Source organism: Pseudonaja textilis, chromosome 2, assembly GCF_049901715.1.
Source record: "Pseudonaja textilis isolate UNSWEBS1 chromosome 2, rPseTex1.2, whole genome shotgun sequence".
Lineage (NCBI taxonomy): Eukaryota > Metazoa > Chordata > Lepidosauria > Squamata > Elapidae > Pseudonaja > Pseudonaja textilis.
The window spans coordinates 71,858,704-71,886,069 of NC_141991.1; the positions used below are offsets into that span (position 1 = coordinate 71,858,704).

General features: G+C 38.4%; 1 protein-coding gene across 2 annotated transcripts; it reads left to right on the forward strand.

The window, feature by feature from the left end:
* The first annotated feature begins 3,757 nt into the window (after positions 1-3,757).
* On the forward strand, positions 3,758-26,667 carry SPARC (secreted protein acidic and cysteine rich). 2 transcript variants are annotated; one of them, XM_026696633.2, is made up of 10 exons: positions 3,758-4,072; positions 14,274-14,343; positions 15,713-15,763; positions 16,919-17,003; positions 19,331-19,452; positions 20,211-20,331; positions 22,429-22,562; positions 22,665-22,813; positions 24,611-24,759; positions 25,995-26,667. In XM_026696633.2, exons 2-10 carry the CDS (start codon positions 14,287-14,289, stop codon positions 26,021-26,023), a joined length of 897 nt encoding a protein of 298 aa, XP_026552418.1. In that variant the 5' UTR covers positions 3,758-4,072; positions 14,274-14,286; the 3' UTR covers positions 26,024-26,667. The 2 variants fall into 2 exon arrangements, with proteins under 2 accessions (XP_026552418.1, XP_026552419.1); XM_026696634.2 differs by having other exon boundaries at positions 3,894-4,072; positions 15,716-15,763.
* The last annotated feature ends 699 nt before the right edge of the window (positions 26,668-27,366 follow it).

The window sequence follows — 27,366 nt, forward strand, 5'->3', positions numbered from 1 at the left end:
GGATGCCCTAATCACAAACACTGCACATCAATATTCCATATAAATGTTAATCTATTGGTTAATGCTTTTGTAGGATACCTAGAATCATGGTAAAAGGTATCTTCTGCCATTGTAAAAATGTTCTTTCCTATGAAAAGGTCTTCCTGATCTTAGGGTGTCTGCAGAAAGCAAGAGAAGTTTTGTGAATCCTTTCTATATATTTTTCTTTATAGTCATCTCTACTTTATACATTTATGTATCAAATATATATGCCTCTCATCTTGTGGCATATAATATCTACATTACTTAAATACTATTCTCACCAACATTAGGGCCCAGAATATATCAAAGCAACCTTCATGCTTTGTATAGCCTAGACTACATTCACACAATCTGTTATCTAAGACACTAAGGACAGCCCATAGAGATAACTAGTTGCATCCAAGTGCTCACTGATAGGTTGTTGCTTTCACAAAATATCAGAGGACAATGGCTAAACCCAAGTATAACAGAATAATAGAGTCAGATGTGACCTTGGAGATCTTCTAGTCCAATCCCCTGATCAAGCAAGAAACCCTAGACCATTTCTGACAAATGGTTGCCTAATGTAACCCAAAGTAAATGGATTACATTCAGTTCCATGGATTACAAGCTGTATAGGCTTCCAGGAAAACCCAAAATGTTTTATCACTAGAGTTGACCAAAAATGTATGTCTATTTATTTTGACATTTACATACCTTCCCAAATGCATGTATACACCACACTTTCAACTGAGCCTTACTTCAACAATAGTGATGGAACACCATTGTCCATTGCATCTAGAAGCCACTGAATCACAAAACAATAAATGAGAAAACATGGAAGAAATTGCTGCGGTTAGCTCACATACATATCAACATTTTATGGCCCAAAAGATGTTGATTAGCAGAACATCTAACTGATAATTTAGCTGACCCTTCGAACTAGTTTGTGTGCATTTTTAAATACCTAACTGATATTGCCTTGTCTTAAGATTCAGTTCAAATACAATTTTGTTGCATCTAAATATGGAAGGAAAGGGGAAGCAAGAAGCTTTCATTTATTTCACAAAGTAGATGAAATATTCATCCTATCAACAGAGTAGCATTTCAGGCTTAGTTTTTCTTTGATGTTTTCAATATGAAGAATACCATAGAGGCTTTTCCAACTTATGCATATCTAAGGTTCATTAAGCTTAGTGAGACATTCTCCAAGATAGTTACATAAGAAGCAGTTTTGATTCATTTGATAGATTTATATCCTGTTTTTCATCAGAAACTCAAGGTCGAATATATAGTGCTCCCTCTTCCCATTTTTCCTCATAACAACAACCTAATAATCTAAATCGGGCTTAGAGAGTAAGATAATCCTTGATGTACAACCAGTCCTTAAGTGATCATTCAAAGTTACAATGGCACTGAAAAAAGTGACTTTTAACTGTTTTTCAAATTTATGACAGGTGCAAAATCCCCATGGCCACATGATTAAAATTTGGACAACCAGCTCATATTTATGATGGTGGCAGTGTCCTGGGGTCATGTAATCATCTTTTGCGACCTTCTGACAAGCAAAGTCAATGGGGAAGCCAGATTCACTTATACTATTGCCTTCCTCCCCACCTTTCATTGTAAATTATCGCTGCTATGGTTATTTATTGTTTTAATGTTTTATTGATTTTTAATGTTTTCGAAACAGGTAGAATCACCTCTTGATGAGATGGGTGGCAAACTCATCAGACAGACAAATGGATGATAGATAGATAGATAGATAGATAGATAGATAGATAGATAGATAGATAGATATTAGACCACTTCTGCATCACCAGCTGCCTCACACCCCTTTCCCCAAACTAAGCAAACGGACACATGCCATAAACACACAGCCAGACCTCAAACTTGGAGCCAAACTAAAACTGGGAATGTTACATCACAGCCATCTGCTCAGGATATCACATCACAGAACTCAGGAGGTTACACCACAAAAACTCAGGATGTTGCAACACAGCCAACGACCCAAGAGATTACAGCACAAGACCCAGGATGTCACAACAATAGAACTCAGGAGGTCATCACACAGCCCATTACCCACAGGAGGCTGATACACACACAGCCAGTACTTCAGCCACACAGGTTCTTACGAAAACCCAACCAATCTGCAAATATCGACTCCATCAACCAATCAAGAAATAACAATACAGCCAACCAACCTGCTTACAACAGAGCCACACCTCCCCACCACACCTCCCCACCAGTATTTATAGAGAGCACAAAGCTGAAAGCACCAGCCTGAAGATGGCAAGTGGGACCTTGTTGAAACGTCACCAAGATACCCTCAGTCTTACACAGGAAAAGACGAACACACCACGAACCCACATAGATAGATAGATAGATAGATAGATAGATAGATAGATAGATAGATAGATAGATAGACAGAAAGACAGATTGATTATAGGATTCATGTACTTGAGTCCCTTCCTTTAAATTTGTTGCGTAGGAAGACCTTGGAACCCTGCCTTGTTCATAGCAGACCCAACCTGTAGTATACCCCTCTCCCAAGATCTGATAAGCACCTACCTCTTAGCCTTCCAGAAGAAAGCTAGTTCTTCCTTCAAGTATTGGATAAAATGAGGCAGGAGAGCCGTAATTACAATCATTGATGGTTGAATGTTATTTTGGGTGCCAGGATTTCTTTTCTGAACATTGTGGTTTTCATGTTTGTGTGTATGTCTCTTGTTTTTAATTATTGTTTTGTGAACTATCTAAAATTGTGACACCTAGGGTGGGAGACCAGACAATTCTGTAAAACAAAACAAAATATTAATCAGAACAGGACAGGAATTCCAAAACATGCACCAAATGGTATCAAAATTCAGGGCAATCGTAACATTAACATTGTAACATCCTGGTCTTACCATGGGGTTAATATGAAGAAGCATCTCTACTCAATTTGTAGCCTTCTGGAGCATACTTGAGTCAAAAGATCAAAGCAACTTTGTATCATGGGGGTAATTGGGATAATAGGCCTGCACAAAGAAAAGAAATTCTGCCCAAGGCTTAGGGAAGAAATTAGAAATTAAAAACTCTGTCCATGCTGCATCTATGAATACATATCTGGGGATGTAAAAAGGAACGATTTTAATATTGGAATAGAAAAAAAAACATTTTGTCTTTTGGTGAAAAACCTACACCACTAACTTGTGTAGCACAGCAATTTCTATAAACTGAATTTGTGACAATGTTGTACTTTTTCTAACCAAATAAACTGTGAATTTTGCTACTCCAGAAATAAAATAGAGGTAGTTTTATATAACATAAATGTTTACAAAGGCAAATGCAGCTTGCTTGTTTGATCTAGGAACTGATTATGATAAAAGCTGTAGCTATTCTTTCTTTGAATAAATTCTTAATCTGTTGTAATGACAATCACAGTTTTTGCAGTATTTTAAAGACTGACACATTTATTATTGCTATTAAATTAATGGCATAGTAAATGCTACTCTTTCAACAAGAATATATATCCATCTGTCCTTGAGATATGGCATCAAAATCTATCTATCTATCTATCTATCTATCTATCTATCTATCTATCTATCATCTATCTATCTATCGCTCAATATACAAATCATTCTCTCTAGCACTTGCACCCTCTTCTCTCAAAGGGGCCAACATTTTGAGAAACCTTAAGATGAAGAAAAAATGATGTCATTGGAGTCCTCCATGAGGCAATAGTTGCCATAAAGACAGCAACAGCCTCTTTCTTACTCTCTATTCGACTTCACAAACTCTGACACTGTTTGATTGCTCTGGCCTATAATTTAAATGTTGGCTGCAACCTCAGAATATATTTTGAGAGGAGGAGGGGGGTGGGGAGGGAAGAGAAGGTGAAAGCCAGCCCACTTGTAGCTGGAGAGAAAAAAACAAATTTGGAAAATAGAAGAGGAGGAGGAGGAGGAGGAGAAAGCAAGCCCAGCCCAAGCACCCACGAAACAGTTTCCTGTTGCCATCTTCCAAGATACTTAGATTCCTTCAGACCCTTGAGAGAGGCTGAAGTTTTCTCAGCTGCCCTGTCCTTGAGGTATGGCATCAAAACCTACTTTTCCATTCTCAGCTTTTATTTAGCCTTCATTTTTCTTCCTTTATCTGTTATATTAAGCAAAAGAGTCCTGACTGGGCCCAAAACTAATATCTGCATTTGAAGAATAGTCTAACATGAATAACATTGATATGTAAGAATGTTCAGTATTTTCATTACATTCTGTACTGTTGGTAATTCTGCGTGCCGTGCCTAACTTCTGTTTTGCTGCTAATTGTTTTTATTAATTGAATTAGTTTAATATAACATCCATATTTGGCAACAAGTATCAGTGCTCTTCTCTACTTCCATCTTCAATTTTATTTCTTACTGTTTTATTGCAAAGCAGAATTTATTTCGATCTGTATAAGCGTATACAAAATGAAGCATGCAATTCATTGTCTTTAAAATTCATTGCCTCAGCATTCGTGCCCTGACTTTACAGGACTACAGTAGAGAGAATTAAATTGTTTCCCCTTTCCCAAAGAGTCCTTTATTCCCTCTCCCAGTTACCCTCCCAAAAGTGGTTTTGTTTTGGTTTTTTTGCAATTCAGTGAAGTCAAATTGAGTTATTTTGAAATGTAAATGGTATTCTCTTGCAACATGAAGAAAAAGGTTCTGTTGTTTAAGTCATGCTATTCCCTTTCAGAGGCAAAACTTTGAAAATAACAAACGCAACAACTTTAAATGAAACTATTCTGGAAGCAGGGTAAATTGGACAAAAGAGTTGTGCAAATGCCGGTGCAGAGACATGAAAGGAAATGCATGCAGAACACCATGAAACCCGCTTAGACAAAGCCATTGTGTGCCACATAGGCAGAGGCAGGGAAAGGGGAAGGGGGGGAAAAGAGATATCAACTTTTCACATTTTTGCCAAGCCCAACCTACAGGGAGGGGAAAAAAACCCTTCTCTGGTATGACTCTTCCACAATGGAATGTCGGCTCCCATGGAAACCCTTTCAGGGACTTCTGGTTCAAGAGATGCCCTGTCCTTTATGACCATAGATGTGAAAGGAACGGATGCATTCAGTTGGGGTGTTTTGTATCAATGTTTTGACCCAAAATACTGCTGGTTTGCTATACTGCAATCAAAAGACAAAATGCAGGACACTTCAAGTTAATTAAAAGAAATTATTCTACATTGTCTATTATTCAACTCAAAGTTTAGTTTGTGTCAAGGGTCATCCAAGTCTCAGGTCTGAATCTGTGTCCCATACTTAGTATTTCAAACTTAGATGGTTTTTGAAATGGCATCTTGAAAGAGGAAGGATTATACAAACACAGATTGTAATAGCTGGAATGATTATCCTTTTTGTAAATAAAGAAACAAAGGGCAGAAGCACCATTGCTTTTAATTTAGACTTCGTTGTGCAGGTAGTAATTTAGTAACACTGTATAAGTAGTCATTCTCTGCAACAGTAAGAAATAAGCTAATAACTTTTCCAACTGTGAGATAAAAGTATGGGGTTTTATAGATAATGATAATGCAGGCTATTATCCAGTCCAAATTATCACTTTCCTAATGTTTGACAATGTTGGGACTGATAAAGGAGAATATTTGTAGCTCACGGTTAAAATAAGGGGTCTTTGGTGTTCTCTGAGTTTGGCTGTTTTCTTGCAGACCTTTCATTGCCCAAACTAGGTAACATCATCAGTCTGTAAGAAAACAACCAAGTTCAGAGAGCACCAAGGACACTTCAATGTTGGGACTTGACAGTAAGTCTATTGAACAGCTGGTTCTGCTTTTGTAGCATCATGGAATGCATAACATAATATAATGAAATTTTGGCGGGGGGAACACTACAGGCAAACTAAGCCCTATCTTCCAGTACTGGATGTCTTGAGAGTACTTTTCACTCTCTAATGGTAAATCTGTGTGAGTCTTACCATTCAGTTTGTAGAAGGGAAATTTTAGATACCGCTGTGCTGCCAGATCATCCTTCTCTCCAGGAAATAGGACATCTCCCTAGAGGTTCAGTGATGATGCACAGATGGCTGCTGGATCGATCTCTTCCTTCTTAGTGGGAGAGGCACTGGGAGAATAAATTCCTCCTGTCCCTTTTGCACAGCAAAGAATAGAAGGGCCCAAAAGGAATGCAAGAAACTTGGGTTGTAGCTTCTTCCCTGATGTCAAACAGAAGGGAAGACTGAGTATGAGTTGGCCATCACATGGCAAAGTCTGAATTCCTTGCATTGATCAAGCAACTCCTTTTTTTTCTTTTCTTTTGCTCAGTGGCCATCACATGGCCATCACATTAAACATTCACTAATGGTAACAGGTACACTCTGGTAGCTTTGGCCAGAAGTGGCCAAGCTGTATTTAGGCACAGGAATTGCAGGGAGGAAGTAGGAGCCGGTGGAAAAATTGTCTGTTAATTGAGTATGACAGTGGTGTGCAGCTTTTACCGAGACCAAGACTTAAGCTGTACTTTGAATTGTGCCCTGGAGTCAAATCAAATAGCTCCAGTCAGCTATTTAATAATTTCTCCCTTCTGTCAATTAAAAATTAACAATTGGATAAGAAGTTGCTTGAGGGCCCTGGGAACCACATTCAAGACTTTAGGGGACAGGAGGCAGCCTGGGGGCTCAGTCTTTGCACCTCTGTCTTCTATGCGTCATAGCCAATATATTGCAGAATTATCTTCAAGTTCACTGAAGGCATTTCTGCAATAAGAAATTTCTGACACCAGTGGACAATTTATATCTTTCCAGATCTTGGACTGAAGTACTCATGGTTATATGGGAATGGAGTTTAATACAACATTCTTCATACCCATCAAACATATTTTTTTCAAAAACAAGTCAATCTGAGGTCTGCATTATGGGCAGCTGTTAAGGTGCCAGATCATCCGTGCTATTCACTTTTAAATTTTTGCCTGGCCTAGTATTCCTAACAGCTTGCCCTGGGAACCTTCAAACATGGGAATTGATTCTTAGTCTCGGGTAAGGGCCACTGGAATATAACATAGAATGATCAATGAGCTTTCTTAGAGTTATCATACTAAAGGTTTTCTCACATCCCTGAACCAGCTTGCTATTAAAAAAGGAATGCTAGACCAAGTTTGACAAGGCTGAGGTTCAGACTCCACCCACTCATGAGGGATGATTCAGTTTAAAGTATTCTCCAAAGTACCTGAAGGCAGGGCAAGAAGCAATGGATGGAAACTAATCAAGGAGAGAAGCAACTTAGAACTAAGGAGAAATTTCCTGACAGTTGGAACAATTAATCAGTGGATCAACTTGGCTCCAGAAGTTATACATACTCCAACACTGGAAGTTTTTAAAAAGATGTTGGATAACCATTTGCCTGAAGTGGTGTAGGGTTTTCTGCCTAGTTAGGGGGTTGGACTAGAAGACCTCCAAGGTCCCTTCCAACTCGGTTATTCTATTCTATTCTATTCTATATTCTATTCTGTTCTGTTCTGTTCTGTTCTATTCTATTCTATTCTATTATAAATTACCTCAAGATATAAATAATAAACTGGGATTTCAAGGAGGCACAATATACACTTCTATAAACTCCTGGACAGAAAGAAGGATATGAATTATTTTTACAAAATGCGAGCCATTATAATTCCACATAGCGTAACCCATTTGAAGTTTTTAAATAAATCTTCATCTAAATATATCAGGAAGAGATGCTATGTACTTCTGATGTACTTTGGTACATAAGAATAGTGTGCATGGGATAACAGCACCAACATGGAATTTTAGAAAAGGATTGTGCCAAGGGATTTACTTTATTTAATTGAAAACAGGAGAGATCAAGTAAAGGATGGGAAACGGATACATTTTTTTTTCTTTCAGTTAAACTTTGATATTTGGATATGGTTGTTAGTAGTTTCACATGAAATTAGATTACATATCAGTTTTTCAGTTTTGGTATGACTGGTAGATGAAAGCTTTTCCTTTTTATATAACTAAGAACAGATTTATTCACAAGGGCCTTGAGTTAATTCAACAATTTTTAGGTGTGCGTGGAAAATTGCAGTCCAACCCTCCAACTATAATTCTTGTTATGAACAGACACGGCTAAAGCTAAAAACCCTTGGAGTGTCATTGTGAATTTTCAAAAAATATCCATATCAATAGAGCTTCAACTTGGGTTCCTTTTAGATTTTTTAATACTGTACAAAATAATTAGTGAGTAAAATATGCCACATCTCACTGAAGAAGAGATCCATCTTGTCAGTATTTTTAAATAAAAATCCTTTGAAGAATCATGTTGGCTTCAAAAACAATCGTGCCCCTTATTACGGCCTTAAAATTTTGCCCTCCTCCGTTAACAATGGTCTACCACAGCAAGTATTACTGTAAATTCAAAGGCTGAATTACTTTTCTTCCATGATTTTATGAGTGTTAATTACATAAAGCTTGACTAAGACTTTTTGCCATATGGTTCTGCTGACATTTCTTGGCAGTGATCATAACAAGCTATTTAAAGCTGGTGATTTCAGGCATTTCTTCTGCCTCTGTGAAACTCAAGAGGTTAATAAAATAATATACAGCAGAAATTTGAGCTAGAGATTTTGTGATTCCTTCAGCATGGTTGGGAGATGAAAGAATGCGGAATAGGTTGTTCATGATGGATACTAAAAAGCAGTTTTATAAGAAACAAATCTGCTAAAATCTAAATTGGTTCATTTCAATTTTATGTATTTTAAACCTAAAATCATATTCATACCTGGTCTAATTATACTGTTGGTGGCATTTGAAATTCATTCCATCAATTACCTACCCTGGAAATCATGCAAAATCCTTGGCAGTTCTTGTTTTATGTTTATGGATTATGTACAATGTGCCTGTGATCTCTTCTATAGTTAAATGAAGTATAGCATGTGAATCCAGAGACCACATTTGATTCCTAAGTATAACACAATGCCTCAGTTACCTTTGTGGGACTACCGCAATGCGTTCTAAATGAAGCTATCCTTGAAGATGACTCAGAAGTTTCATCTGAGCTAGAATATGGTGGCATGCTTCAGTTTGCCCATATAACAATGCTGTGCAAGCTGCACTCATTATCAGATACTTCCAGATCAGTGATGGGATTCAAAAATTTTTACTACTGGTTCTGTGGGCGTGGCTTGGTGGGTATAGCGTAGCTTGGTGGGCGTGGCAGGGGAAGGATACTGAAAAATCTCCATTCCCACCCCACTTCAGGGGAAGGATACTGTAAAATCCCCATTCCCTCCCCACCCCACTAACCTGCTTTCCAGCTCCATTCTCCTGTGCAGGGCAACAAAAGAAGACCCTGGCAATCAGCTGGGACTCGGGAGGCAGTGAATAGATGGGGGTGGAGCCAGTCAGAGGTAGTATTCTGAACCACTCAAAATTTCCACTACCGGTTCTCCAGAACCGGTCAGAACCTGTTCCAGTTGCTATTCAAGGTGCTGGTTGTTACCTATAAAGCACTTCTTTGAACAGGGTCTAGTTATCTGAGGAATTATCTCTTACCCATGATTTATAAGATCTGACAAATTAAGCATGCTCCAAGCCCTGCCTTAAAAGCAATGCAAGCTGATGGGACCCAAGAGGTTTCCTTTACCTGTTGTCACATCGACACTCTGAAATAGCATCCCTCAAAATGGTTTGAGTGATCCCAACCTTGTTTTCTTTTCAACAGGCCTTGAAGACCTGGTTCCCCCCCTACACACACACACACACACACACACAGCCAGGCTCAGGTTAGATAGGATAACTGTCCTCTGGGTGTGATGGTGCTGTGTTAGCTTATATTGGTTGCCTGTTTATTCCCATTTGTCACTTGCATTTGGTTTTTGTGAGATAATCAGCCTTCTAAATTGGATTTATAATTTTAACAATAAATAATCACAACTAATGAATGCTGATAGATAACATTTCAAATACAGCACATATTTCACATGGTGGCCATGAATCCATCATCATAGCTCTCTAGATGTTCACGGTTAGCTAAGAACAAAATCAACTAAACCACAGTTTTAGCATAATGGCTAAGTTCAGTCATTGTAAATTATTTTTTTAATCAAAGTTTATGGAGAAGTTCTGATTTCCAGTTTTCCAATTAGCAAATAGTATCTATCTATTTAATGGGGACATTTGTGTCATTAACACAGCCTAACATGTTGAAAACATGCATGACAAAGATATCATTAAAATGGGATAGGTAATTATTAAATATAGAATACAGATAGAAAAAGAATATAATTATGCACAAATTAATATCTGTAAATATTGCACAAATGATTCTTATATGATAAGCACCACAAATAGCTGTTATTGAGTGATATGTTTTTATGTTTTTAATGTAATGAAAATTCAATAAAGTTTATTTTAAAAAAATAAAGTATTCTTTTATCTTATTCCCTTACTTAAAAGATAAAAACGTTAATACCAGGCTAATTTGTAACATGGGATAATTAAAGTCCTGTTGTAATAATTCATTACTATGTTCAAAGATGTTATATAAATATTATTCTCAACATGCTCTAGCTTCTATGATGCATGATGATTCATCCATAATTGTCATCTATCTGTCCTCAGGTAAATAATAATGATGCCTAGGAGATGCTACTGGCAGTTGCTAGGTAAACAGTTCTATCATGCAAACTCTGAAAGACTGAAATGAAAGCTAGGGAAAATGGAGGGTAGCTTAAGATTTCAACATAAATCCTCTGAAGTCACTTTTTTTCAATCAGGCAAAACCAGATTCACATAGAGCTACAAAATCTAGATGAACACACAATCACAGAAAATGCACATGCTTAAATTAAAGCTATTCTGATAATCTATGGCGGTACACAATGTGAAATCCAATTGTTCACACATTTTTTTTCTATATACTGAAACTTGGTTTTGAAGTTGCCACACCAACTTTAAAACTGGGAATTAGTTCTAAAAGAGAAGGGGAGAGAGATTGTATGCTGATGGGGGAGGCAAATGGTATTGTCTGGGAGAAGAAACTGAGAAAAATAACACATGAGCAAGTGAGGTGGCAGAGAAGTGAATTTTGGTCATTGAAAGCTGGAAAATGAAAATTACTCTTCCCTAGAGAAAAAGTGAGGAGATAAGCTACCTAGTACCGAAGAAGCAAATAATGCTGAGCTTAATGAGAAGAGAGAAGAGAGAGGAGAGGGCTTCAGTTAAGCGGAGCACAGTTATTACAGAAAGAGATGGACAAGATATGCAGCTAACAAAAAACATGTTTTCTCGCATGAAATCTATCCACGTTGCCTTGAGCAGCCACAGAAAGTAAACAACTTTTTAAGGCAAAGGTCTTCAAACTTGGCAAGTTTAAGACTTCTGGACTTCAACTCCCAGAATTCCCGAGCTAACATGACTGGAGGAGGAATTCTGGGAGTTAAAGTCCACAAGTCTTAAAGCTATCAAGTTTGAAGACTCTTTTTGTTAAGGTGACATCATTACTATGAAATAAACTTGCACTCCACTTAAAATGGGCAAAATCTATGGTTAAATTTGCAACACACTCTTTATTGTTCCCAGTCTAGTACGTTGAGCAACTTCAATTGTCCACCTATTTTAATTTCCCAGAGTGGTCATGATATAATGCTTCTCTGGAAAAACTGTGGAAAATTGAACTGTGGAAAATCATATCAGGTAGCTGGATTATGTCCCCACCCTACCAAGAGCAACCCAGAAGTTGCTTCAAAACCTCTCTCCCCATTTGCAACCCTATTAATACAAAGGCAATTTAGCATTGAAGGGCAGCATTCATAGGTACCTGTGTGAGGACTATGAAACAAGACCTCATAGCAGGAGAAGCACACTATTGTATTCTATGGGCTTATGGTAAAGCACCAGCTAGACCTCTCAGCCAAAATATCTATGCAGTTTTTCTCAAAAATAAGTTAGCTGATGAGGCTTTTCTTTATATTTTGTTCTTCAAATAAACGTGTTTCCTGTCTCCGGTGACAGATGTTTACGCAGGGCCTATTTGCTCAAACAGTCTTTCTACTTCCAATCACAACAGTGGAAGGACTGAGCATTGACTGGTGTGTTGTCTGATGGTCTCCAAACTCCAAATGCAAAGCCAGGCCTTGAAACCTGGTATTCTCTGGCATTTGGAGGACCCAGCAGAAATCTTAACCCAACATTGACAACTGTGTCTTGAAGGATGCTGTTTTCTGAACATCCACCCCTCTTGGCACCTCATTCATGGAGTTCTCCTGCCTTGGTTGTAAATAGAGCCAGAGAGCAAGGCAAATATGCCAAACTTCCTGAAGCATAAAAAAAGCCCTTATAAATCTGGGATGAGGGAAACAGTCAGATTCAGCTGTATTTTTCCACCCGAAAATGCCCTTGGAAGGAAAGAGCTAGTGACCTCAGCTTCAGGTTTTGGCAGTAATGGAAGATACTTTCAGTGGTCTCTAAAGCAAATAAAGGAGAGAGGGAAGAAGGGACGCCATGTACTGAGCGGGAGTAAAATAGGTAGGAGTAAAAAGAGGAATTGCTTTAGCTACTCGCTGCCCCTGCCTATAAAAAAAATCTGGATCTTTGACGTTTTAGCCACACTGCCGGTTATAGAGACAACCACATTACAGGATTTCCATTTGCACCTATTTCTATTCCACACCTTTTGGCTATTACTGTGCTGTAAATGTAGGCATACAATTCTGAAACAAATCAACATTGAGACAGGTTGTGAGAGTTCAGTGCCTTCAATTCAGGCTTCGTGTCTCAGAAAGGAATTAGATAAAGAAATTCCATCTTTCAAAGTAAGAGGACAGATGCTCCAAGAAGTTCTTGAGAAGCTCTTTGGATCTCACTGTAACAAAGGAAAACCAGATAAAAATGCTTATAGTGCCTGGTGAGGGTTGAGGACAACACAGAGGCAGAATAGATATCCCAGCAGTAGGAGTAGAGTTCTAGCACCAACTTGAGAACTCCAAGGAGAAGTCTTTATTTGCTAAGCAAAGAATTCAATCTTGCAAGGTTTTCTTTGAGTGCTTCTTTTTGGCAAAAACCTGGAGGAACAAGAGTGGGCAAGCTTGAATACTATTGCAAAAGAATAATAATACAGGTTTCCACCAACAACTATGCACGGATTTTACATAATGCCAAGAAAAGGAAGCCACCTAAATTCAGTTTTTCATATTGCTGCATTTATTTGATCTGAAATTGAACTTTTTATTGGGAATGTTGACTTCTGGAAGAAGCATATTTCTGGACTTCCAACTCCCAGAATTCTCTAGCCAGTATGTCTGGCTGGAGAATTCTGGGACTTGAGGTCCACAGCTCTTAAAGTTGCTCAGGCTGGATATATCTGGGGTAGAGGAAGAGAGTCAATGCAGCCATGTCCTTCCTGCATATTTTCCACTGCCTGACTAAGAGGTCCAAGGTAGTCTTTATAGGTCAGTGAACAAGAAGTGTTACTGAGTGTGCAAATGCAGTTTTATTCCAGTACATTTTTTTCCTGATAGTGCTGGTGCTTCAGATTTCTATTGGAATTAGTAATTATCTGCTATCTTTCCTCAGAGGGTTGAGATTTGGTTAGGAACAGAAAGTTCTGGAAAGTCTATAGTTGGATAATAGTGGAGCATTTTTCAATCCTTTTTTATAATGTGGGATATTTTTTATCTAAACCAAATCAGAGATTGACAATTTGTTGTACAGGAATTATAATGTAAATAAAGCCCATTGGTGGAGCCCCAGAACTAAATAAAATATGACATAACGGTAAAAAAAAAAGACCCCTGCCTCATGCAGTTTCTGAATATCCCAAGATATCAATGCCTGACATTAAAATGGTGTGAAAGTTGACAATTTCCTGAGATTTTTGTTATTATAAAGAAATATTTTTATTTTTCTGACCACTTAAAGCACCAATGAAACACTTTATGGATCATCATTCCAGATCACAGATTGGGACAATATGCTCGGTTGGCTAGATAGTGGTTCAGTTTGTCTTGTAAACCACCTTAGATGATGACTATAATGGGAAATCATGAGCAACAATGGGAGGGAAAGTGACCTGACATTGTGTGCATGATAATGTTATCTAATTTCCATCATTTGTGCAGTGATATGACATTGTGATGTCTGTTGCTGCATACTGTATATTGCCTTGAGTTCTATGGAAGAAGTGGGTACAGATATTAAAAATGAAAGATTCAGATTCAAAATACTGATACCTGTGAAATATAAGGGAAACAATACATTCCCTCCAAAATAAACTATGGTTCTTTTTTCTTCATAAACCCAGGTTTCAAAGAAAGATGCGGGCTTGGATTTTCTTCTTCCTCTGCCTGGCAGGCAAGGCGCTGGCAACTCCAGTGAGTATCATTAGCTCTAAAAACCCATTTTCTGAATATTACAGATGCTGCAGTTTACAAACTCTCCACATTGTACTGTAAAGTTAAAAGTATGCACTTCAGCCCACAACACTCAGAAATAGTTCAGCACTGAAGATCACTGTCAACCTTCCTACCCAATTATGAAAGCTTCCAACTTCTGCTGATTAAATTTTATCCAGTTGTATCTCATCCACTCTGCAGTCTAGTCCAGCCAGGACCAATCAAGGAATTTTGACAATGTATGACAAACCATATAAGCTTTTAGCAAGGTAGTCATAACAATTATATTGATATATCCTTTTTTAGTAAATATATCAGATTGAGAGCTACCCAATATATATAAGTGCATAGCTATCATGTTGTTCATTTCCAAAGTAAAAAAGGGGAAATTAATAAGTGAAAGTCACTGAAGGCATGATGCAAGAAAAAGAATTATAGCTAAATCTAATTTAGACTACTACCATTCACTATACCACCCCTGACTATGCCACTTATTTTTCTGTTCTTGGAAACCATTCTTGCTTCCACCAAGTCCATATGCCAATTAATTGTTACATTTTCTTTAAATGTCTTACCTTTCTCTTTTTTGATGATTTCATAAACTTTCAACATCATCCAATCACAGCTTTCCTAGTCTACGCTTTCCACTGATGTCATTCACTATTTGATTTTCATTTGAGTCTTTCATCCATTCTAGTCAGTCATTTGATCCACATTAATTCATCCCCTCTTCATTCTTGAGACCCTCTCTTCTTTTACCTATTTCATCTTCGTTCAATTTATTTTCATGTATCTCAGGACATACCCGATATTATATCACAGTGTAGGCAGAGCAAACATAACCACACCATAAGCAAACTACTTCAAACTCATATTTTAACGTTTCTCAAGTTATACTCGCAGACTTATCATTTCATGAAACAGTAAAATAAACTCCAATATTATAACCAGTATAAAAACAACAAAGATAAGAAATCCCCTGAGAAATAGTTATGTGCATTTATCACCAAGAGAATGTGAAGGATATTTTGCATTGTTTATAGGAGTGCAGTATGGCCAAGGAGAGTTGAGTGCCTTCAATTTGGGCTTTGCCTCTCAGAAAGGAATTAGATAAGGAAATTCCATCTTTCAAAGTAAGAGGTCAGATGCTCCAAGAAGTTCTTGAGAAGCTCTTTGGATCTCACTGTGACAAGGGAAACCAGATAAAAATGTTTATAGTGTCCATTTGATGAGGTTTGAGGGCAACACGGAGCAGAATAGATATCCCAGCAGTAGGAGTAGAGTTCTAGCACCAACTTGAGAACTCCAAGGAGAAGTCCTTATTTGCCTTTTTTTTTCTCTCTTACAGCAGGATGCTCTGCCAGAAGAGATGGAAGTTATAGAGGACCCTGCAACACAGGTAAAGAGTAACACAGTGCTAGCCCCTTCTTTTGCTTCTTTGATGCTGTTCTTACATGCGAACAACCCTAGGAGTGGGATGGAGAACTAAATAGCTTTAAATTCTCAGGACAGAGGGTAACGGCATATATGTTCATTTCCTGCTGCTACAGTTTTCCTAAATGCAGCTCGTTTACTTTATTTCATTCATTTGTACCTGCATATCACACATACAAACACAATAAATTCTTGTAGGGTAATGTACTCCCATTCAGACTTCCACTTAAGACTCCAATTCCTTTTTCAGTATACTCATTGCTTTTTCTTTCCTGCCCTCAGTTGTCTATCCAATCACAGAGCTAGAGCCAGAGCCACCATAACTGCTCAGCCTTGACTCAGCTGTTTTGTGGTTATCTCCCCTCCACTCACTTTTTTCTTTTTCCTTAAAAAATAGTTTTTACCCTCCACTTTATAAACACATCTCTCTTATGCATGGTTGGTACTGTTTAATTTGAATGAATATAAATGCTTAGAACATTACAATATAAAATATCAGAAGTAAAGAAATACATGTCAGGAACAGACTAAACAAATTATTGTTTGCCTACAGCAACCGCTTTTAAAAAATTAATGGATAAAACTTAGATGGTCACATAGCTTATATGCCATAATCTTAGGTGGCTCTCAACAAAACCAATAAAGCAGCAATAAAAATAATTATGTCGCCTATAAAAGGAGGCATTGGGAATTGTTTTTTTGAAAAGTATCAATAGCTATGACCTAAAATAATACCCTGCTTCTTAAACTTTGGGTGTTTTTTGTAAATGTAAGGGGTGTGTTGCAGGGGGGTTACTTTAAATATACTAGAAGGCAGCATTCTTCACCCTGGTACCTTGAAAGTGTGTTGTTGCACTTTAATTCTTAGTGAATTCTGTAGCCTAAAGTTTTAGGAAGGCTCCAAATTGCAAAAGATTAATTTGGGGTATTTTTTGTTTTTGTTTGGTATTCTACTGTTTCTATATTACGCTGTTGTTAGGAGCTTGTCCAGAGTCATTCAGAGGCAGGTGGCAGCCATATTACAAGCAATAGTGTAATATGGGTACAGTATCCACGCTGCAGAAACAAGTCATCCATCAGACCCGAACTGTAATTGATCTCATTCCATCTGTTCATTTAGGAACCAGTTGGAATCAACCCAGTCCAGGTGGAGGTTGGCGAGTTTGAAGAGACCACTGTGGATGTTGAGGAGATTGTGGCTGAAAGTAGGTGGTTGCATAGCTAGATCCCTAAGATGTACTGATATAAAGTATTTTGTGTATATGCAAAATCTATGCATCTGTAACAGGTACATACATACACTTTATACACATAAGATATCAAGAGAACTGAAATTGGCATCTGTCATCATGACATGTGCAGTAAGCCCGTACCTAGAGGGCAAAACTTCAAACCAGCACAAGAAAAAAAAAAGATTTTCCATTTACAAAACAAGAAGCCATATTTAGAGTGGAAAAGAATACACTTTGGGGTGTTCCTTTGCATCAAGAGCCCCAGTGCATATTGTACAGTGGTGTTATATTCCTATATACTAGTCTGATCGGGAATAAGAATCAAATGGGAATCGTTTAACAAAGAAAGCATTTGTCTCTCACATACACAGACACAGGGTTTGACACCAGTTTTCTCCTCATATATGGGAAGGCTCATGGAGTGTTCACTGGGTGTTCACTGGGAATCAAGCATTATAATGACACACAGTCTATCATCAGTCAATCAGTTAGAAGCATTTATGTTGAAATCCCATACACACATTCCTCCTTGGGACAGAGAATCCCAAAGGTGCTTTTTTCAAGAGGCAACTGGACTCCCTGATTTTTCTTTGAAGACTCATCCATTTCTCATCCAAGAAACTTCTTCAGCTCCGACTGAATCTCTAACCCACCAGCTGTCTGCAAGAAATATAAATCCTACCATTCTCCACCATCCAATCAGAGCTGAAGAAGCTTCCTGGATGAGAAGTGTAACATCTTCAAAGAAAAACCAGGAAGTCCAGTTGCCTCTTGAAAAAGGCGACTTTGAGACAACCATGACCTGGATGACTGAGAATCTCCATAGACGAACAGTAGAGAACTGAAGTGCATATCTTTTCTTTCATTTCATTGCATGATTCTTGGTCTTGGACTGCACAGTTCAGATTTTCTCCAGGACAATAACCAGGTCCCTAACCTGGTTTTTCAGGTCTTCCAACAGTGCATTCTTCACTATTATAATTGAGGTCCATCTACCTTGCTCTCTTGCCTCCCACCTTTCCCTGCATTAGAGCCTTCTCCTCCAGAGAGCTAGATCCTCTCATAACATGATCAAAGTAATTTGAGCCCGAAGTGCCTAAGAAGTTCATAAATTTTCATATGGGGCTGAAAACAATCAAGTAGGTTATTGTATCAGATCTGGAATGTAAGGAGAATCAGGTGGTGCTTAGGAAAAATTCCCCTCCCCCTTATACTGGGAATGGCATTTTAGGTCCCAAACTGGACAATCAATGTGCCTCTTTACACCACCTCAGAGCAAAACAACTCCACAAAATGATTTAATTGCAAGGAGAATTAGAGTAAACTGTGCAGGGGGCTTCCATTTCCCTCTCCTTTCTAGTGCGTCCAAGGGGAAACAATGAAGTTATTCTCTTCCTCATGGTAATTCACTATAGATTGCTGATCATCTCCTCCCACTAGCAACAGGAAAAGAGCAATCCAGTCTCTCTTAGGATACTTATACTTATTAGGTGATAAACTACCAGGTCTCTTCTTTTCCCACCAGTTCATTTCCTGCCAGGGAGCAGATGATATTAGCTATGGGAAAAAGTGGGAGGGGGACTCACAGTGAGTCATCACAGCAGTGCAGGCAGGATACCCATTTGTATTTTAAAGAATTTTGAAGGAATAAATTGTCTGAGGATGGATATTATTTATCTGAAACCAATCTACACTTCATTTAAATAGTTTAATTCATCTTTTGTTGAATGTTATTGATTAAATGAGAAACACTTGAAATACATTCAACCAGAAGTTCACAAATGCATTAAACTAGAAATCCCACAAACTTTGTAGAACGACAACTACGCTTTGTGAGTTTCTGCAAGCAAAGGGAAGACCAAAGCTAGGAGAGAGTTTGTTCTTGTTTTGCGTGTGCATGCCTGATCAGGTTTTTTTTTTTAAGTACAACCCCTTCAAATTATTGGGATCTTCTGGAGGATTCTAGTTTGTGAATCCTACATCAGATATTTGTTTTGAAAATATATGGAAACGTTAAAATTCCACAGAAGAATTTGCACCATTCATGACAACCAAATACTGTTTTTGATTGGTTGGTCCTGGTAGTTTCCATGTTGCTCCAGTCAGTGATAAATGCAAACAACTTAACTGGATCTTAAAATTGAAGTGCATAAACTTTCTTAGGAGGCTCTCCTGCATCTGATGAGCTACTTTAAGCTTGAGTGTGATGCTTATGGTTTTGTCATGACAAGTCCTTCAGTTTTTGTGAAGCAGTATCAGCCCTTTTTGGATTCTAAAATGGCTTCTCGGATCTGCCTTAGACCCCTGCCAAAACCATCACTGCAAACATGGCAAAGTCTGTGAAGTAGATGAAAGCAACACTCCAATGTGTGTATGCCAAGATCCTTCCACCTGCCCAACCAGCACTGCAGTGTTTGAGAAGGTAAGCAAAGACTTTAGTTACAACACAAGGTGAATAAATATATACCAGTATAAGACAAAAGAAAGATACTCAGTTATCGTGCAGCTGAATTATAACTACATATTCAAGATTGTAATGAATTGCATGTCAGGTTCCGCAATGAAAGCTGATGTAACTATTGTATAGGTTACTACCAGTTTATAAAAAAACATGAGGAGGATTGTCCTTTAACTTTGGAGGAAAAGGGATCAGGAAAGGATAATTTATCTGGGCTCATGCAGGGTAAGATTATGAATGAAGTCCAGATTGGTTGGCAGTACGTAATTCTGCTCATTTCTGAACACCTGCAATTTTAATCATCACTCCGTCTTTATAGATTGCAGAAGGCAGATGAGAAAGGCAGATGAGCTTTCCAATGGTTCTCTCTGTGTTGGATAAATAACAGAAAGCAACATTGGGGAGCTTTAGGATTTGCTTTGTGGCCTACCACAAATGTCTGTCTTGAACCTCATACTCATTTAATATTTATACAGCATGCAGCTGTTTGGAAACAGCATTCATCATTTGGAAATGCAGTGACATCAGTGAACTTTCCGTTGTCTTTGAATTTGAGAATGTGAGCTTAGTCCTTGAAAGAGTCCCAGTTGCATTTTGAGTCATGGAATTTGACAGATGGAAGTGTAATCTGAGCGGACTTGTTGATTTGTTGTCATAGAGTAGGAGAAAGACCAGGGTCCATTTGGACACTTTTTCTAACACAAACAATCTTTTTCACAAAGGTATGTGGTACTGACAACAAGACCTATGACACCTCCTGCCACTTCTTTGCCACCAAATGTACCTTGGAAGGCACCAAGAAAGGACACAAGCTTCACCTGGATTACATTGGACCTTGCAAACGTGAGTCATCGTCCTTAAGAATGGAACAGTCCAATTAGAAAATAACTCCTTAGGAATGCCCTTGTTAGAAATGACCATGTTTTCATAATCTAGGGACTTTGACATTCATGCAGTCTGAGGAATTTGGAACTACGTGGAGGCCATATTAACATGGAATGCAGGGTGATTTTGATAATAGGTACCCTGCAAGTTTTCTGCGCCAGTTGGTAAATGATAAATCATCCAGTGTTGAAGTCTAACTTTAATCTATTCTTTGATTGTCCCAAAGGTGCTTTTTCAAGAGGCAGTTGGACTTTCTGGTTTTTCTTTGAAGATGTTCTGCTTCTCATCTAAGAAGCTTCTTCAGCTCTGACTGGATAGTGGGGAATGGATTGGACATCATCTATCTCCAGTCTACAACACAGTCCTTTCAACAGTTCCAAGAAGGCACCACACCCATTTGCACCACTCAGGTGACCCTGATGTCACAGATAAATCTCCAGGTGGCCTTAATGACTCACTAAAGAATGCAAATGACCAGCTGTCTGCAAGGAGTATAAATCCTTCCATTTCCCACCATTCATTTAGAACTGAAGAAGCTTTTTCGATGAGAAGTGAAATGTCTTCAAAAAAAAACAACAACCCAGAAAGTTCAGTTGCCTTTTGAAAAAGCACCTTTGGGACAACAGTGACCTGGATGACTGAGAATCTCCACAGACTATTCTTTGATGATGACAGTTTGTTTCCTCAGCTCCTTTATTCAGCAATGGTTCCTAAAGGTTAAGCCTTATTCCACCCACCACCTCACCCCTGGCCATTCATTCATTTTTATAAAGGTCATTGTGCATATTGCCAGAAAAACTTCTCTTTCCCTCTTTGTTCAAATAGCAGAACACAGACAATGATAACCCATCAGTGCTTACTCATTCCCTTTCAAACTGCTGAGTGTATTCCCTCCACCCAGTTTCTAATATTCCATAAATACTTGCCTTTGCAAGTAAGTTTTTAGCATTCCCATTCCTCGCACATACACATACATTCCATGATTTTACTCATATGCATTTAAGTGCAATTGTTTGATGCTTTGGGAACCCTTTGTTCTGACAGTTCTGATAAGCCAATGGTTAGAAGGGAAATTCGTTTAAAAAGAAACACAGAGAGAGAGACATAGAAAAGCCTCAAAAGTCATCAGCAATGCAAAGGGAATCCTGTAAAAGCAGCACTCAAACAACTTGGTTAACCTAGCCAATTCTAGGTACTACATGCCAATAAAAATCACATTTGAGGGTTTTCTCCCTAGATGGGATAAAAAAAACATTAACTAGGATCTGGGTGGCTATGGCAGGCAGGCTTTCCAAAATAAAATTAACCTAAGAAGAGGATGGTTTCATTGGAACATGGATTTCCTCCTCCTCTGAAGCAAACCGTTTTTCTTGGGAAGAAAAGGAATGGTGGTTTTGGAAATCTGCATCCCATCAAATTAATAGAATTCCAGGAATCTCCCAGATTTAAGTGGACTTTAATACTACATTTCTGATTTGGAGTGTTAGATTCCACTTCCTGCTTCCTTGACTTTTAGTTGAAGGAGCAGGAGGAATCTTAAAAACTTTTTTAAAGCAAAAACCGGGTCAATCAATATCACTGTAGGTGACTAAATTCAACTTTAAAATATCTTTTGAAAGTTCAGGCTGGCTCAGAATACGGAAAATAATGTCTGGAGCAAATTGAGAAGATAATTTCTGTGCAATGCAGACGTTATGGCGCATATTAACAGACATGGATAAAACTATTAAAAAAGCCTGGCTATTAAATGGTCCAACTCTGCAGCTGTGTTGGGGAAGGGAAGCAGTGAATTGGAAGGGTGATAGAGGGTGGAAGGAATGTTCCAACAGGAGGGAAATGATGCACATCACAATGCCAAGGCGATTAACTGTGGAGGAAGGAGATGTAATTGGAGGCACAAAGCAGCAGCATCTCTGTCCTATCACAGAAATTGCAGCTGGTCTCTTTCTGCCATTTATTAGTTGGGATCAATGCGTCCACTGCTGAATATAATAGTTCTTTGGTTATTTTTTAATAAATTGTGCCTGGACTGATGGGGCTCTGGTTGCATTTCAGTCATCCCTGACTGCCTTGATGCTGAGCTGGCTGAATTCCCTCTGCGTATGCGCGACTGGCTGAAGAATGTGCTGGTTACCCTGTATGAGCGGGATGAGGATAACAACCTGCTGAATGAGAAGCAGAAACTCAAGGTGAGGAAGAGACACACTTAAGCAGAGCTCTGTAGTTTATGATGCTTTTTTTTTTTTACAAAGGGATGCAGTTAATATCCCCCAATGTATTCTTCTGACCAGGTGAAGAAGATCCACGAGAATGAGAAGCGCCTGGAAGCTGGAGATCACCCAGTAGAACTCCTTGCCCGTGACTTTGAGAAAAACTACAACATGTACATCTTCCCTGTGCACTGGCAATTTGGACAGCTAGACCAACATCCTGTTGATGGGTATATACTGCTATTTGTAGCTTATGAGAAACTTGGCATAGAGAAGTCCCATTAACAAAATTAGATCTTGGTTACTAGTGGTCATCCTTTAGCAAGGTGGGGCTAAAACATTCACCTGGGATACAGAAATCAGGACTCCAATTTCCTTTAGAGTTAACAGGTGAAATCAAACAAGATAACAGGTAAAATTAAATCATCAGTGAGCTGCAGCACTATTTAAAAAAATCAGACCCTGATCTCAAATAATGACAAGTTGTTCATTATAATTGATTAGGACTTTTATTTCCAGGATCACTAAATAGGATTTTTTTTTTCAAATCCTGAGGTGTATTTCATTTAAAAAAAAAATGTTTAAAGATCTTAGCACAATATATAGAGAGAATAAAACTAAAACTCTGATGCCAGACTATAAAGGATCCAATGCAGATTGCATTCATCCTTTAAATATTTAAGCTGAGATTAGGCATAAAATACTTACCATCGTAAGGAGCTTCTTTGTAAAGGTGTTTGACGGAAAAAGAGATAATGGAAAACTCTTTGTCCCATAGAACAGGAAACTGCACATTTTACTCTGGAAGGCTTATTGATATATTATCTAACTTAAACATATAAAAGGAGAAAGGTGCAAGATAATAGGGGATATAAATTTATGGCCCCCATGTCTGTTAATTTGAGGTAGAATCTGGGTACCTGGATCAGTGGTGGGGTTCAATTTTTTTTTACTATCAGTTCTGTGGGCGTGGCTTGGTGGGCATGGCTTGGTGGTGTGGCAGGGGAAGGAAACCGTAAGATCTTCATTCCCTCCCCACTCCTGGGGGAAGGACACTGCAAAATCCCATTCCTTCCCCACCCCGCTAACCTGCTTTCCAACTCCGTTCTCCTGTGCAGGGCAACAAAAGAAGACCCAGCCGATCAGCTGGCACTTCGGAGGCAGAGAATAGATGGGGCAGGGCCAGTCAGAGGTGGTATTTGCCGGTTCTCCGAACTACTCAAAATTTCCACTACTAGTTCTCCAGAACTGGTCAGAACCTGCTGAATACCCACCTCTGGACTGGATGGAGCTGAGCATTTATTTACTGGCCAAATGCCCTTCCTGACACCTATGTTTGCAGCAGATATTTTTTTCAGTACGGCTGCAAAATTGCCCATTTTGAGTGAGAAATATAAAAGGAAAGTGATTAGTTAAGGATCCAGTAAGACCAATGCACACAGAAAGCTTTAAAATATCCTATGGAAGAAAAGTTGGGGAGCATGAGTTGAAAATCTTAGCCTTGTTCCGTTCGATGGGTAACTTTTGACAGGAATTTCAGGGATAGAGCCCCGATCCTGCCTCTCCCTCTTATTTGTGATTCTTCCTTTCCTCTATTTCCCAAGCCCTCCTGTCAGGTACAAACAACCAGACCCACACTTGTACAGTTCAAACAAGCTATTTTATCGTTAAGGCTCAAAGCCACGGGGGAGGGGGAGGTCCTCTTATATTTACATAATAATTCTAGAATAATCTAATCTCCCTCTTGGGACGATTGTTCTCCAACACTTCCCAAGCACAGTTGGGTATTCTCCGTCATCTGCTCACATCTCATGCCCAAAATGTTCCTGAATAAAAAAGATTATAAGGTAGAGGTAGAGCAAAATCGTGCAATCATTGTCTCTCTTTTTCATAATTGCTTTTCCAGGTTATTTGCTCCAGGTTGTTTGGTTATTTTTTACAATGAAATGATGCTGGGGATTCATTCACCCATCATGCACCCTTTCTGGGAGTGGTGTTAATTGTGCTCACTTTGATATTCCTTTCAGATACCTGTCCCACACTGAATTGGCCCCGCTCAGAGCTCCCTTGATCCCTATGGAGCACTGCACCACTCGCTTCTTTGAGGCATGTGATCTAGACAACGACAAATACATTGCTCTGGAAGAATGGGCCAACTGCTTTGGCATTAAGGAAAGTAAGTATCACAAGAGGTTAGCAAGGCCACATTCAAGACCCACGTGCTGTTGTAGGGCAGGCTTGAGCTCCCGTACTTCGCTCCAACCCCTGCCAGGGACCTGAAAGGAGCTCCCAACTGGTCATCACTCCCCCCCCCCCCGATAATGATGATATCACCTGCTAATGCTTTCAACCAGGAAGTGCCTCGGTGCTTCTGACACGAGCACAATGCAATCTATGGTGACCACAACTGAAAAAGGGAGAGAGGAGAAGTGGCCTTAATTCTAAACATCTCTAGAAGAATATCTGTGCAGAGAGAAAAAAGTGCTGATCTACAGTGAGATTTTGAGCATACTTGCTCAGCAGTAAATTTGTCAGCCTTACGAAACTTACTCTAGATAAGTGTATATAGAATATCAACCTGAGAAGCTTTATGAACTGGAATAAGTGATGATGCTCTTGGTGAACACTGATTTTAGTAATTACCAATTAGCTGAATTGGCTAACTGAAATTAGCTGAAGCTCTTAAAGACCCTTTTTTTCATTTGTATCCCAGCTTTTCTTCAAGAAATTCAGACTGGCTTATAATGATAGTCTTTATTTAGCAACTGACTCGTCTGATTGTTTCGGTTATGACAGTAATGAAAAACTAACTTTGCAGCCCTCATATTTATGACCTTCACAAGTCTGTAAAACAAAAGAAAGCTGAAGTAAGATCATAAGCCAAGTCACAGTTACACTTACCAACCCCTTTGCTTAATGACCAAGCTGCTGTTCCCAGTTCTGGTTGCTAAATGAGATTATCTGTAACCATATCAGGGAGCTTCCTTAACCAAAACTGTTTAACTTTAATGGTAAAACGGAATAATATATGCATTTAGAATTTCTAAAGGCTCAACATTTTTTCACAAATCATTCTTCTGCATTTTAACTAGCCAAGCATTCCTATTCCTCAGTATGGCTCTAAAAACCTCTTTCTAAAATAGCAGTCTATTAGCCAATAGTTTATAGCTTATTCTCCAAGCTAATATCCTCCAGAGATTACAACTTTATAACTCTGAACACCGCGGGCAGGAATTCTGAGAGCAGTAACCATTGCATCTGGTCGGTACCAGTTTGGAAAAGACTGTTCTTTAGATAACAAATCTAAAATCTAAATCCTAGGAGAGGTGATTGAATCACATAAATGTTGTGTAAGACAGTGTCAGTAAGCATTTTTCTTACATGATGTCTTCCTTTCTTTCTTTTTTACAGAGGACATTGACAAGGATCTTGTCATCTAAATTTGGCAGCTTCTTCGTCTGTTATGCACAAGTTGTGTTCTTCCGTTTTAACAATTTGAAGAGTGTTTTTCTTTATTTTATCGGGGACAAGGTGCTAATATAGGTCTAAACATATACATTAACGGTGCTAAAAAAGAAGACAGAAAGTTGATAGTAGCTTAATCTATACCACTAGATCACTTTGCTCACACACTCATTGTGCATTTCTATTGACCTTTTAATTTGATGATACCAGTACAGTAATTAAACACAAATCTGTTCCAACTTTCTACTCCTTGGACTATTTAAATTGACTCTAGCTGATAGACTCAAGACTATTAATCCCCTAATTTCAAAGAAAGGCAAGAAAGGAAGATAAACCAAAAAATGTGTGGAGAGACTGGGCTTTACAAAGTCAAGTGTTGCAAAAGTTTTATGAAAGTTTAAGAAACTTCGATTTTATATGATAGTGCAGTGGGAATGGCAGGGGAGAAGATGGGACTGGACTGAAAATTCAGAAAGGCAAATGTGACAGTTCTTGAATGTAATGGTAATTGGGCACAAACTCAAAATGACATAAGCAGAAAACAACTGAAGTGTTGGAAAGTTTCAGATCTTGTAACCCTCTCATCCTCCCACCCTTTAAAAATAAAAAGTTAAAAATGCTTCTGCTTCACAGCTACTCAGTGACTGTACTGCTTTTTGCTGTGTTTCTATGTCTTAAAAGTTAAATTTGGTGCTTTATCAAAAATTGGTTGTGGCTGTTTTTACTGGGTCTTTCTCTTTTGGTGATTTATTTGTAATGGATACACATTCTGACACAACAAATCACATGCCTCTGATTGTAATATCCTCTCTAGATCCCTATTCATATTTCTTCAGCCGATAATTTCAATTCTGCCCTTGGAGATAAAACTTCAAATTATGTGATACAGTGTAAAAAGGGTTCAAATGTTTTTTGAGTTTGCTTACTAATTAGCGATTAGTAACAGCGATTTGGTTTACAAATTGTATCCATTCATTTATATGATCATATTTATTAAATAAACCACAATTGATTTATAAATTACAAATCTAAATTCACAAAGGACCACAAGTCAAAAGCGAACAAATCACATTATGATTTGGTATGATGATTTAACCCAGCCATTTGACAGATATTGGAGGCAGGACACAGGAACAATAATTGACACTGATCATTTGATTCGGCTGAATGAAATCAGTTTTGCTAAGATTCAAATAAGATATATCTGCAAATTTATGTTAATTTTTATGTTGCATGACACCTAGAAATTATAGTTCCAGGAGTAGCTAGAACCTCAAATATGGGTTTTTAAAATCTTATACTCAGGATGATTCTTTGG

Bases quoted from the DNA above. Each gene is read 5' to 3' on its own strand.
- SPARC (XM_026696633.2), top strand. From the start codon at position 14,287: ATGCGGGCTTGGATTTTCTTCTTCCTCTGCCTGGCAGGCAAGGCGCTG. The intron at 19,453-20,210 runs GTAAGCAAAGAC...TTTTTCACAAAG, and splicing joins GCACTGCAGTGTTTGAGAAG to GTATGTGGTACTGACAACAA. The intron at 22,563-22,664 runs GTGAGGAAGAGA...TCTTCTGACCAG, and splicing joins ATGAGAAGCAGAAACTCAAG to GTGAAGAAGATCCACGAGAA.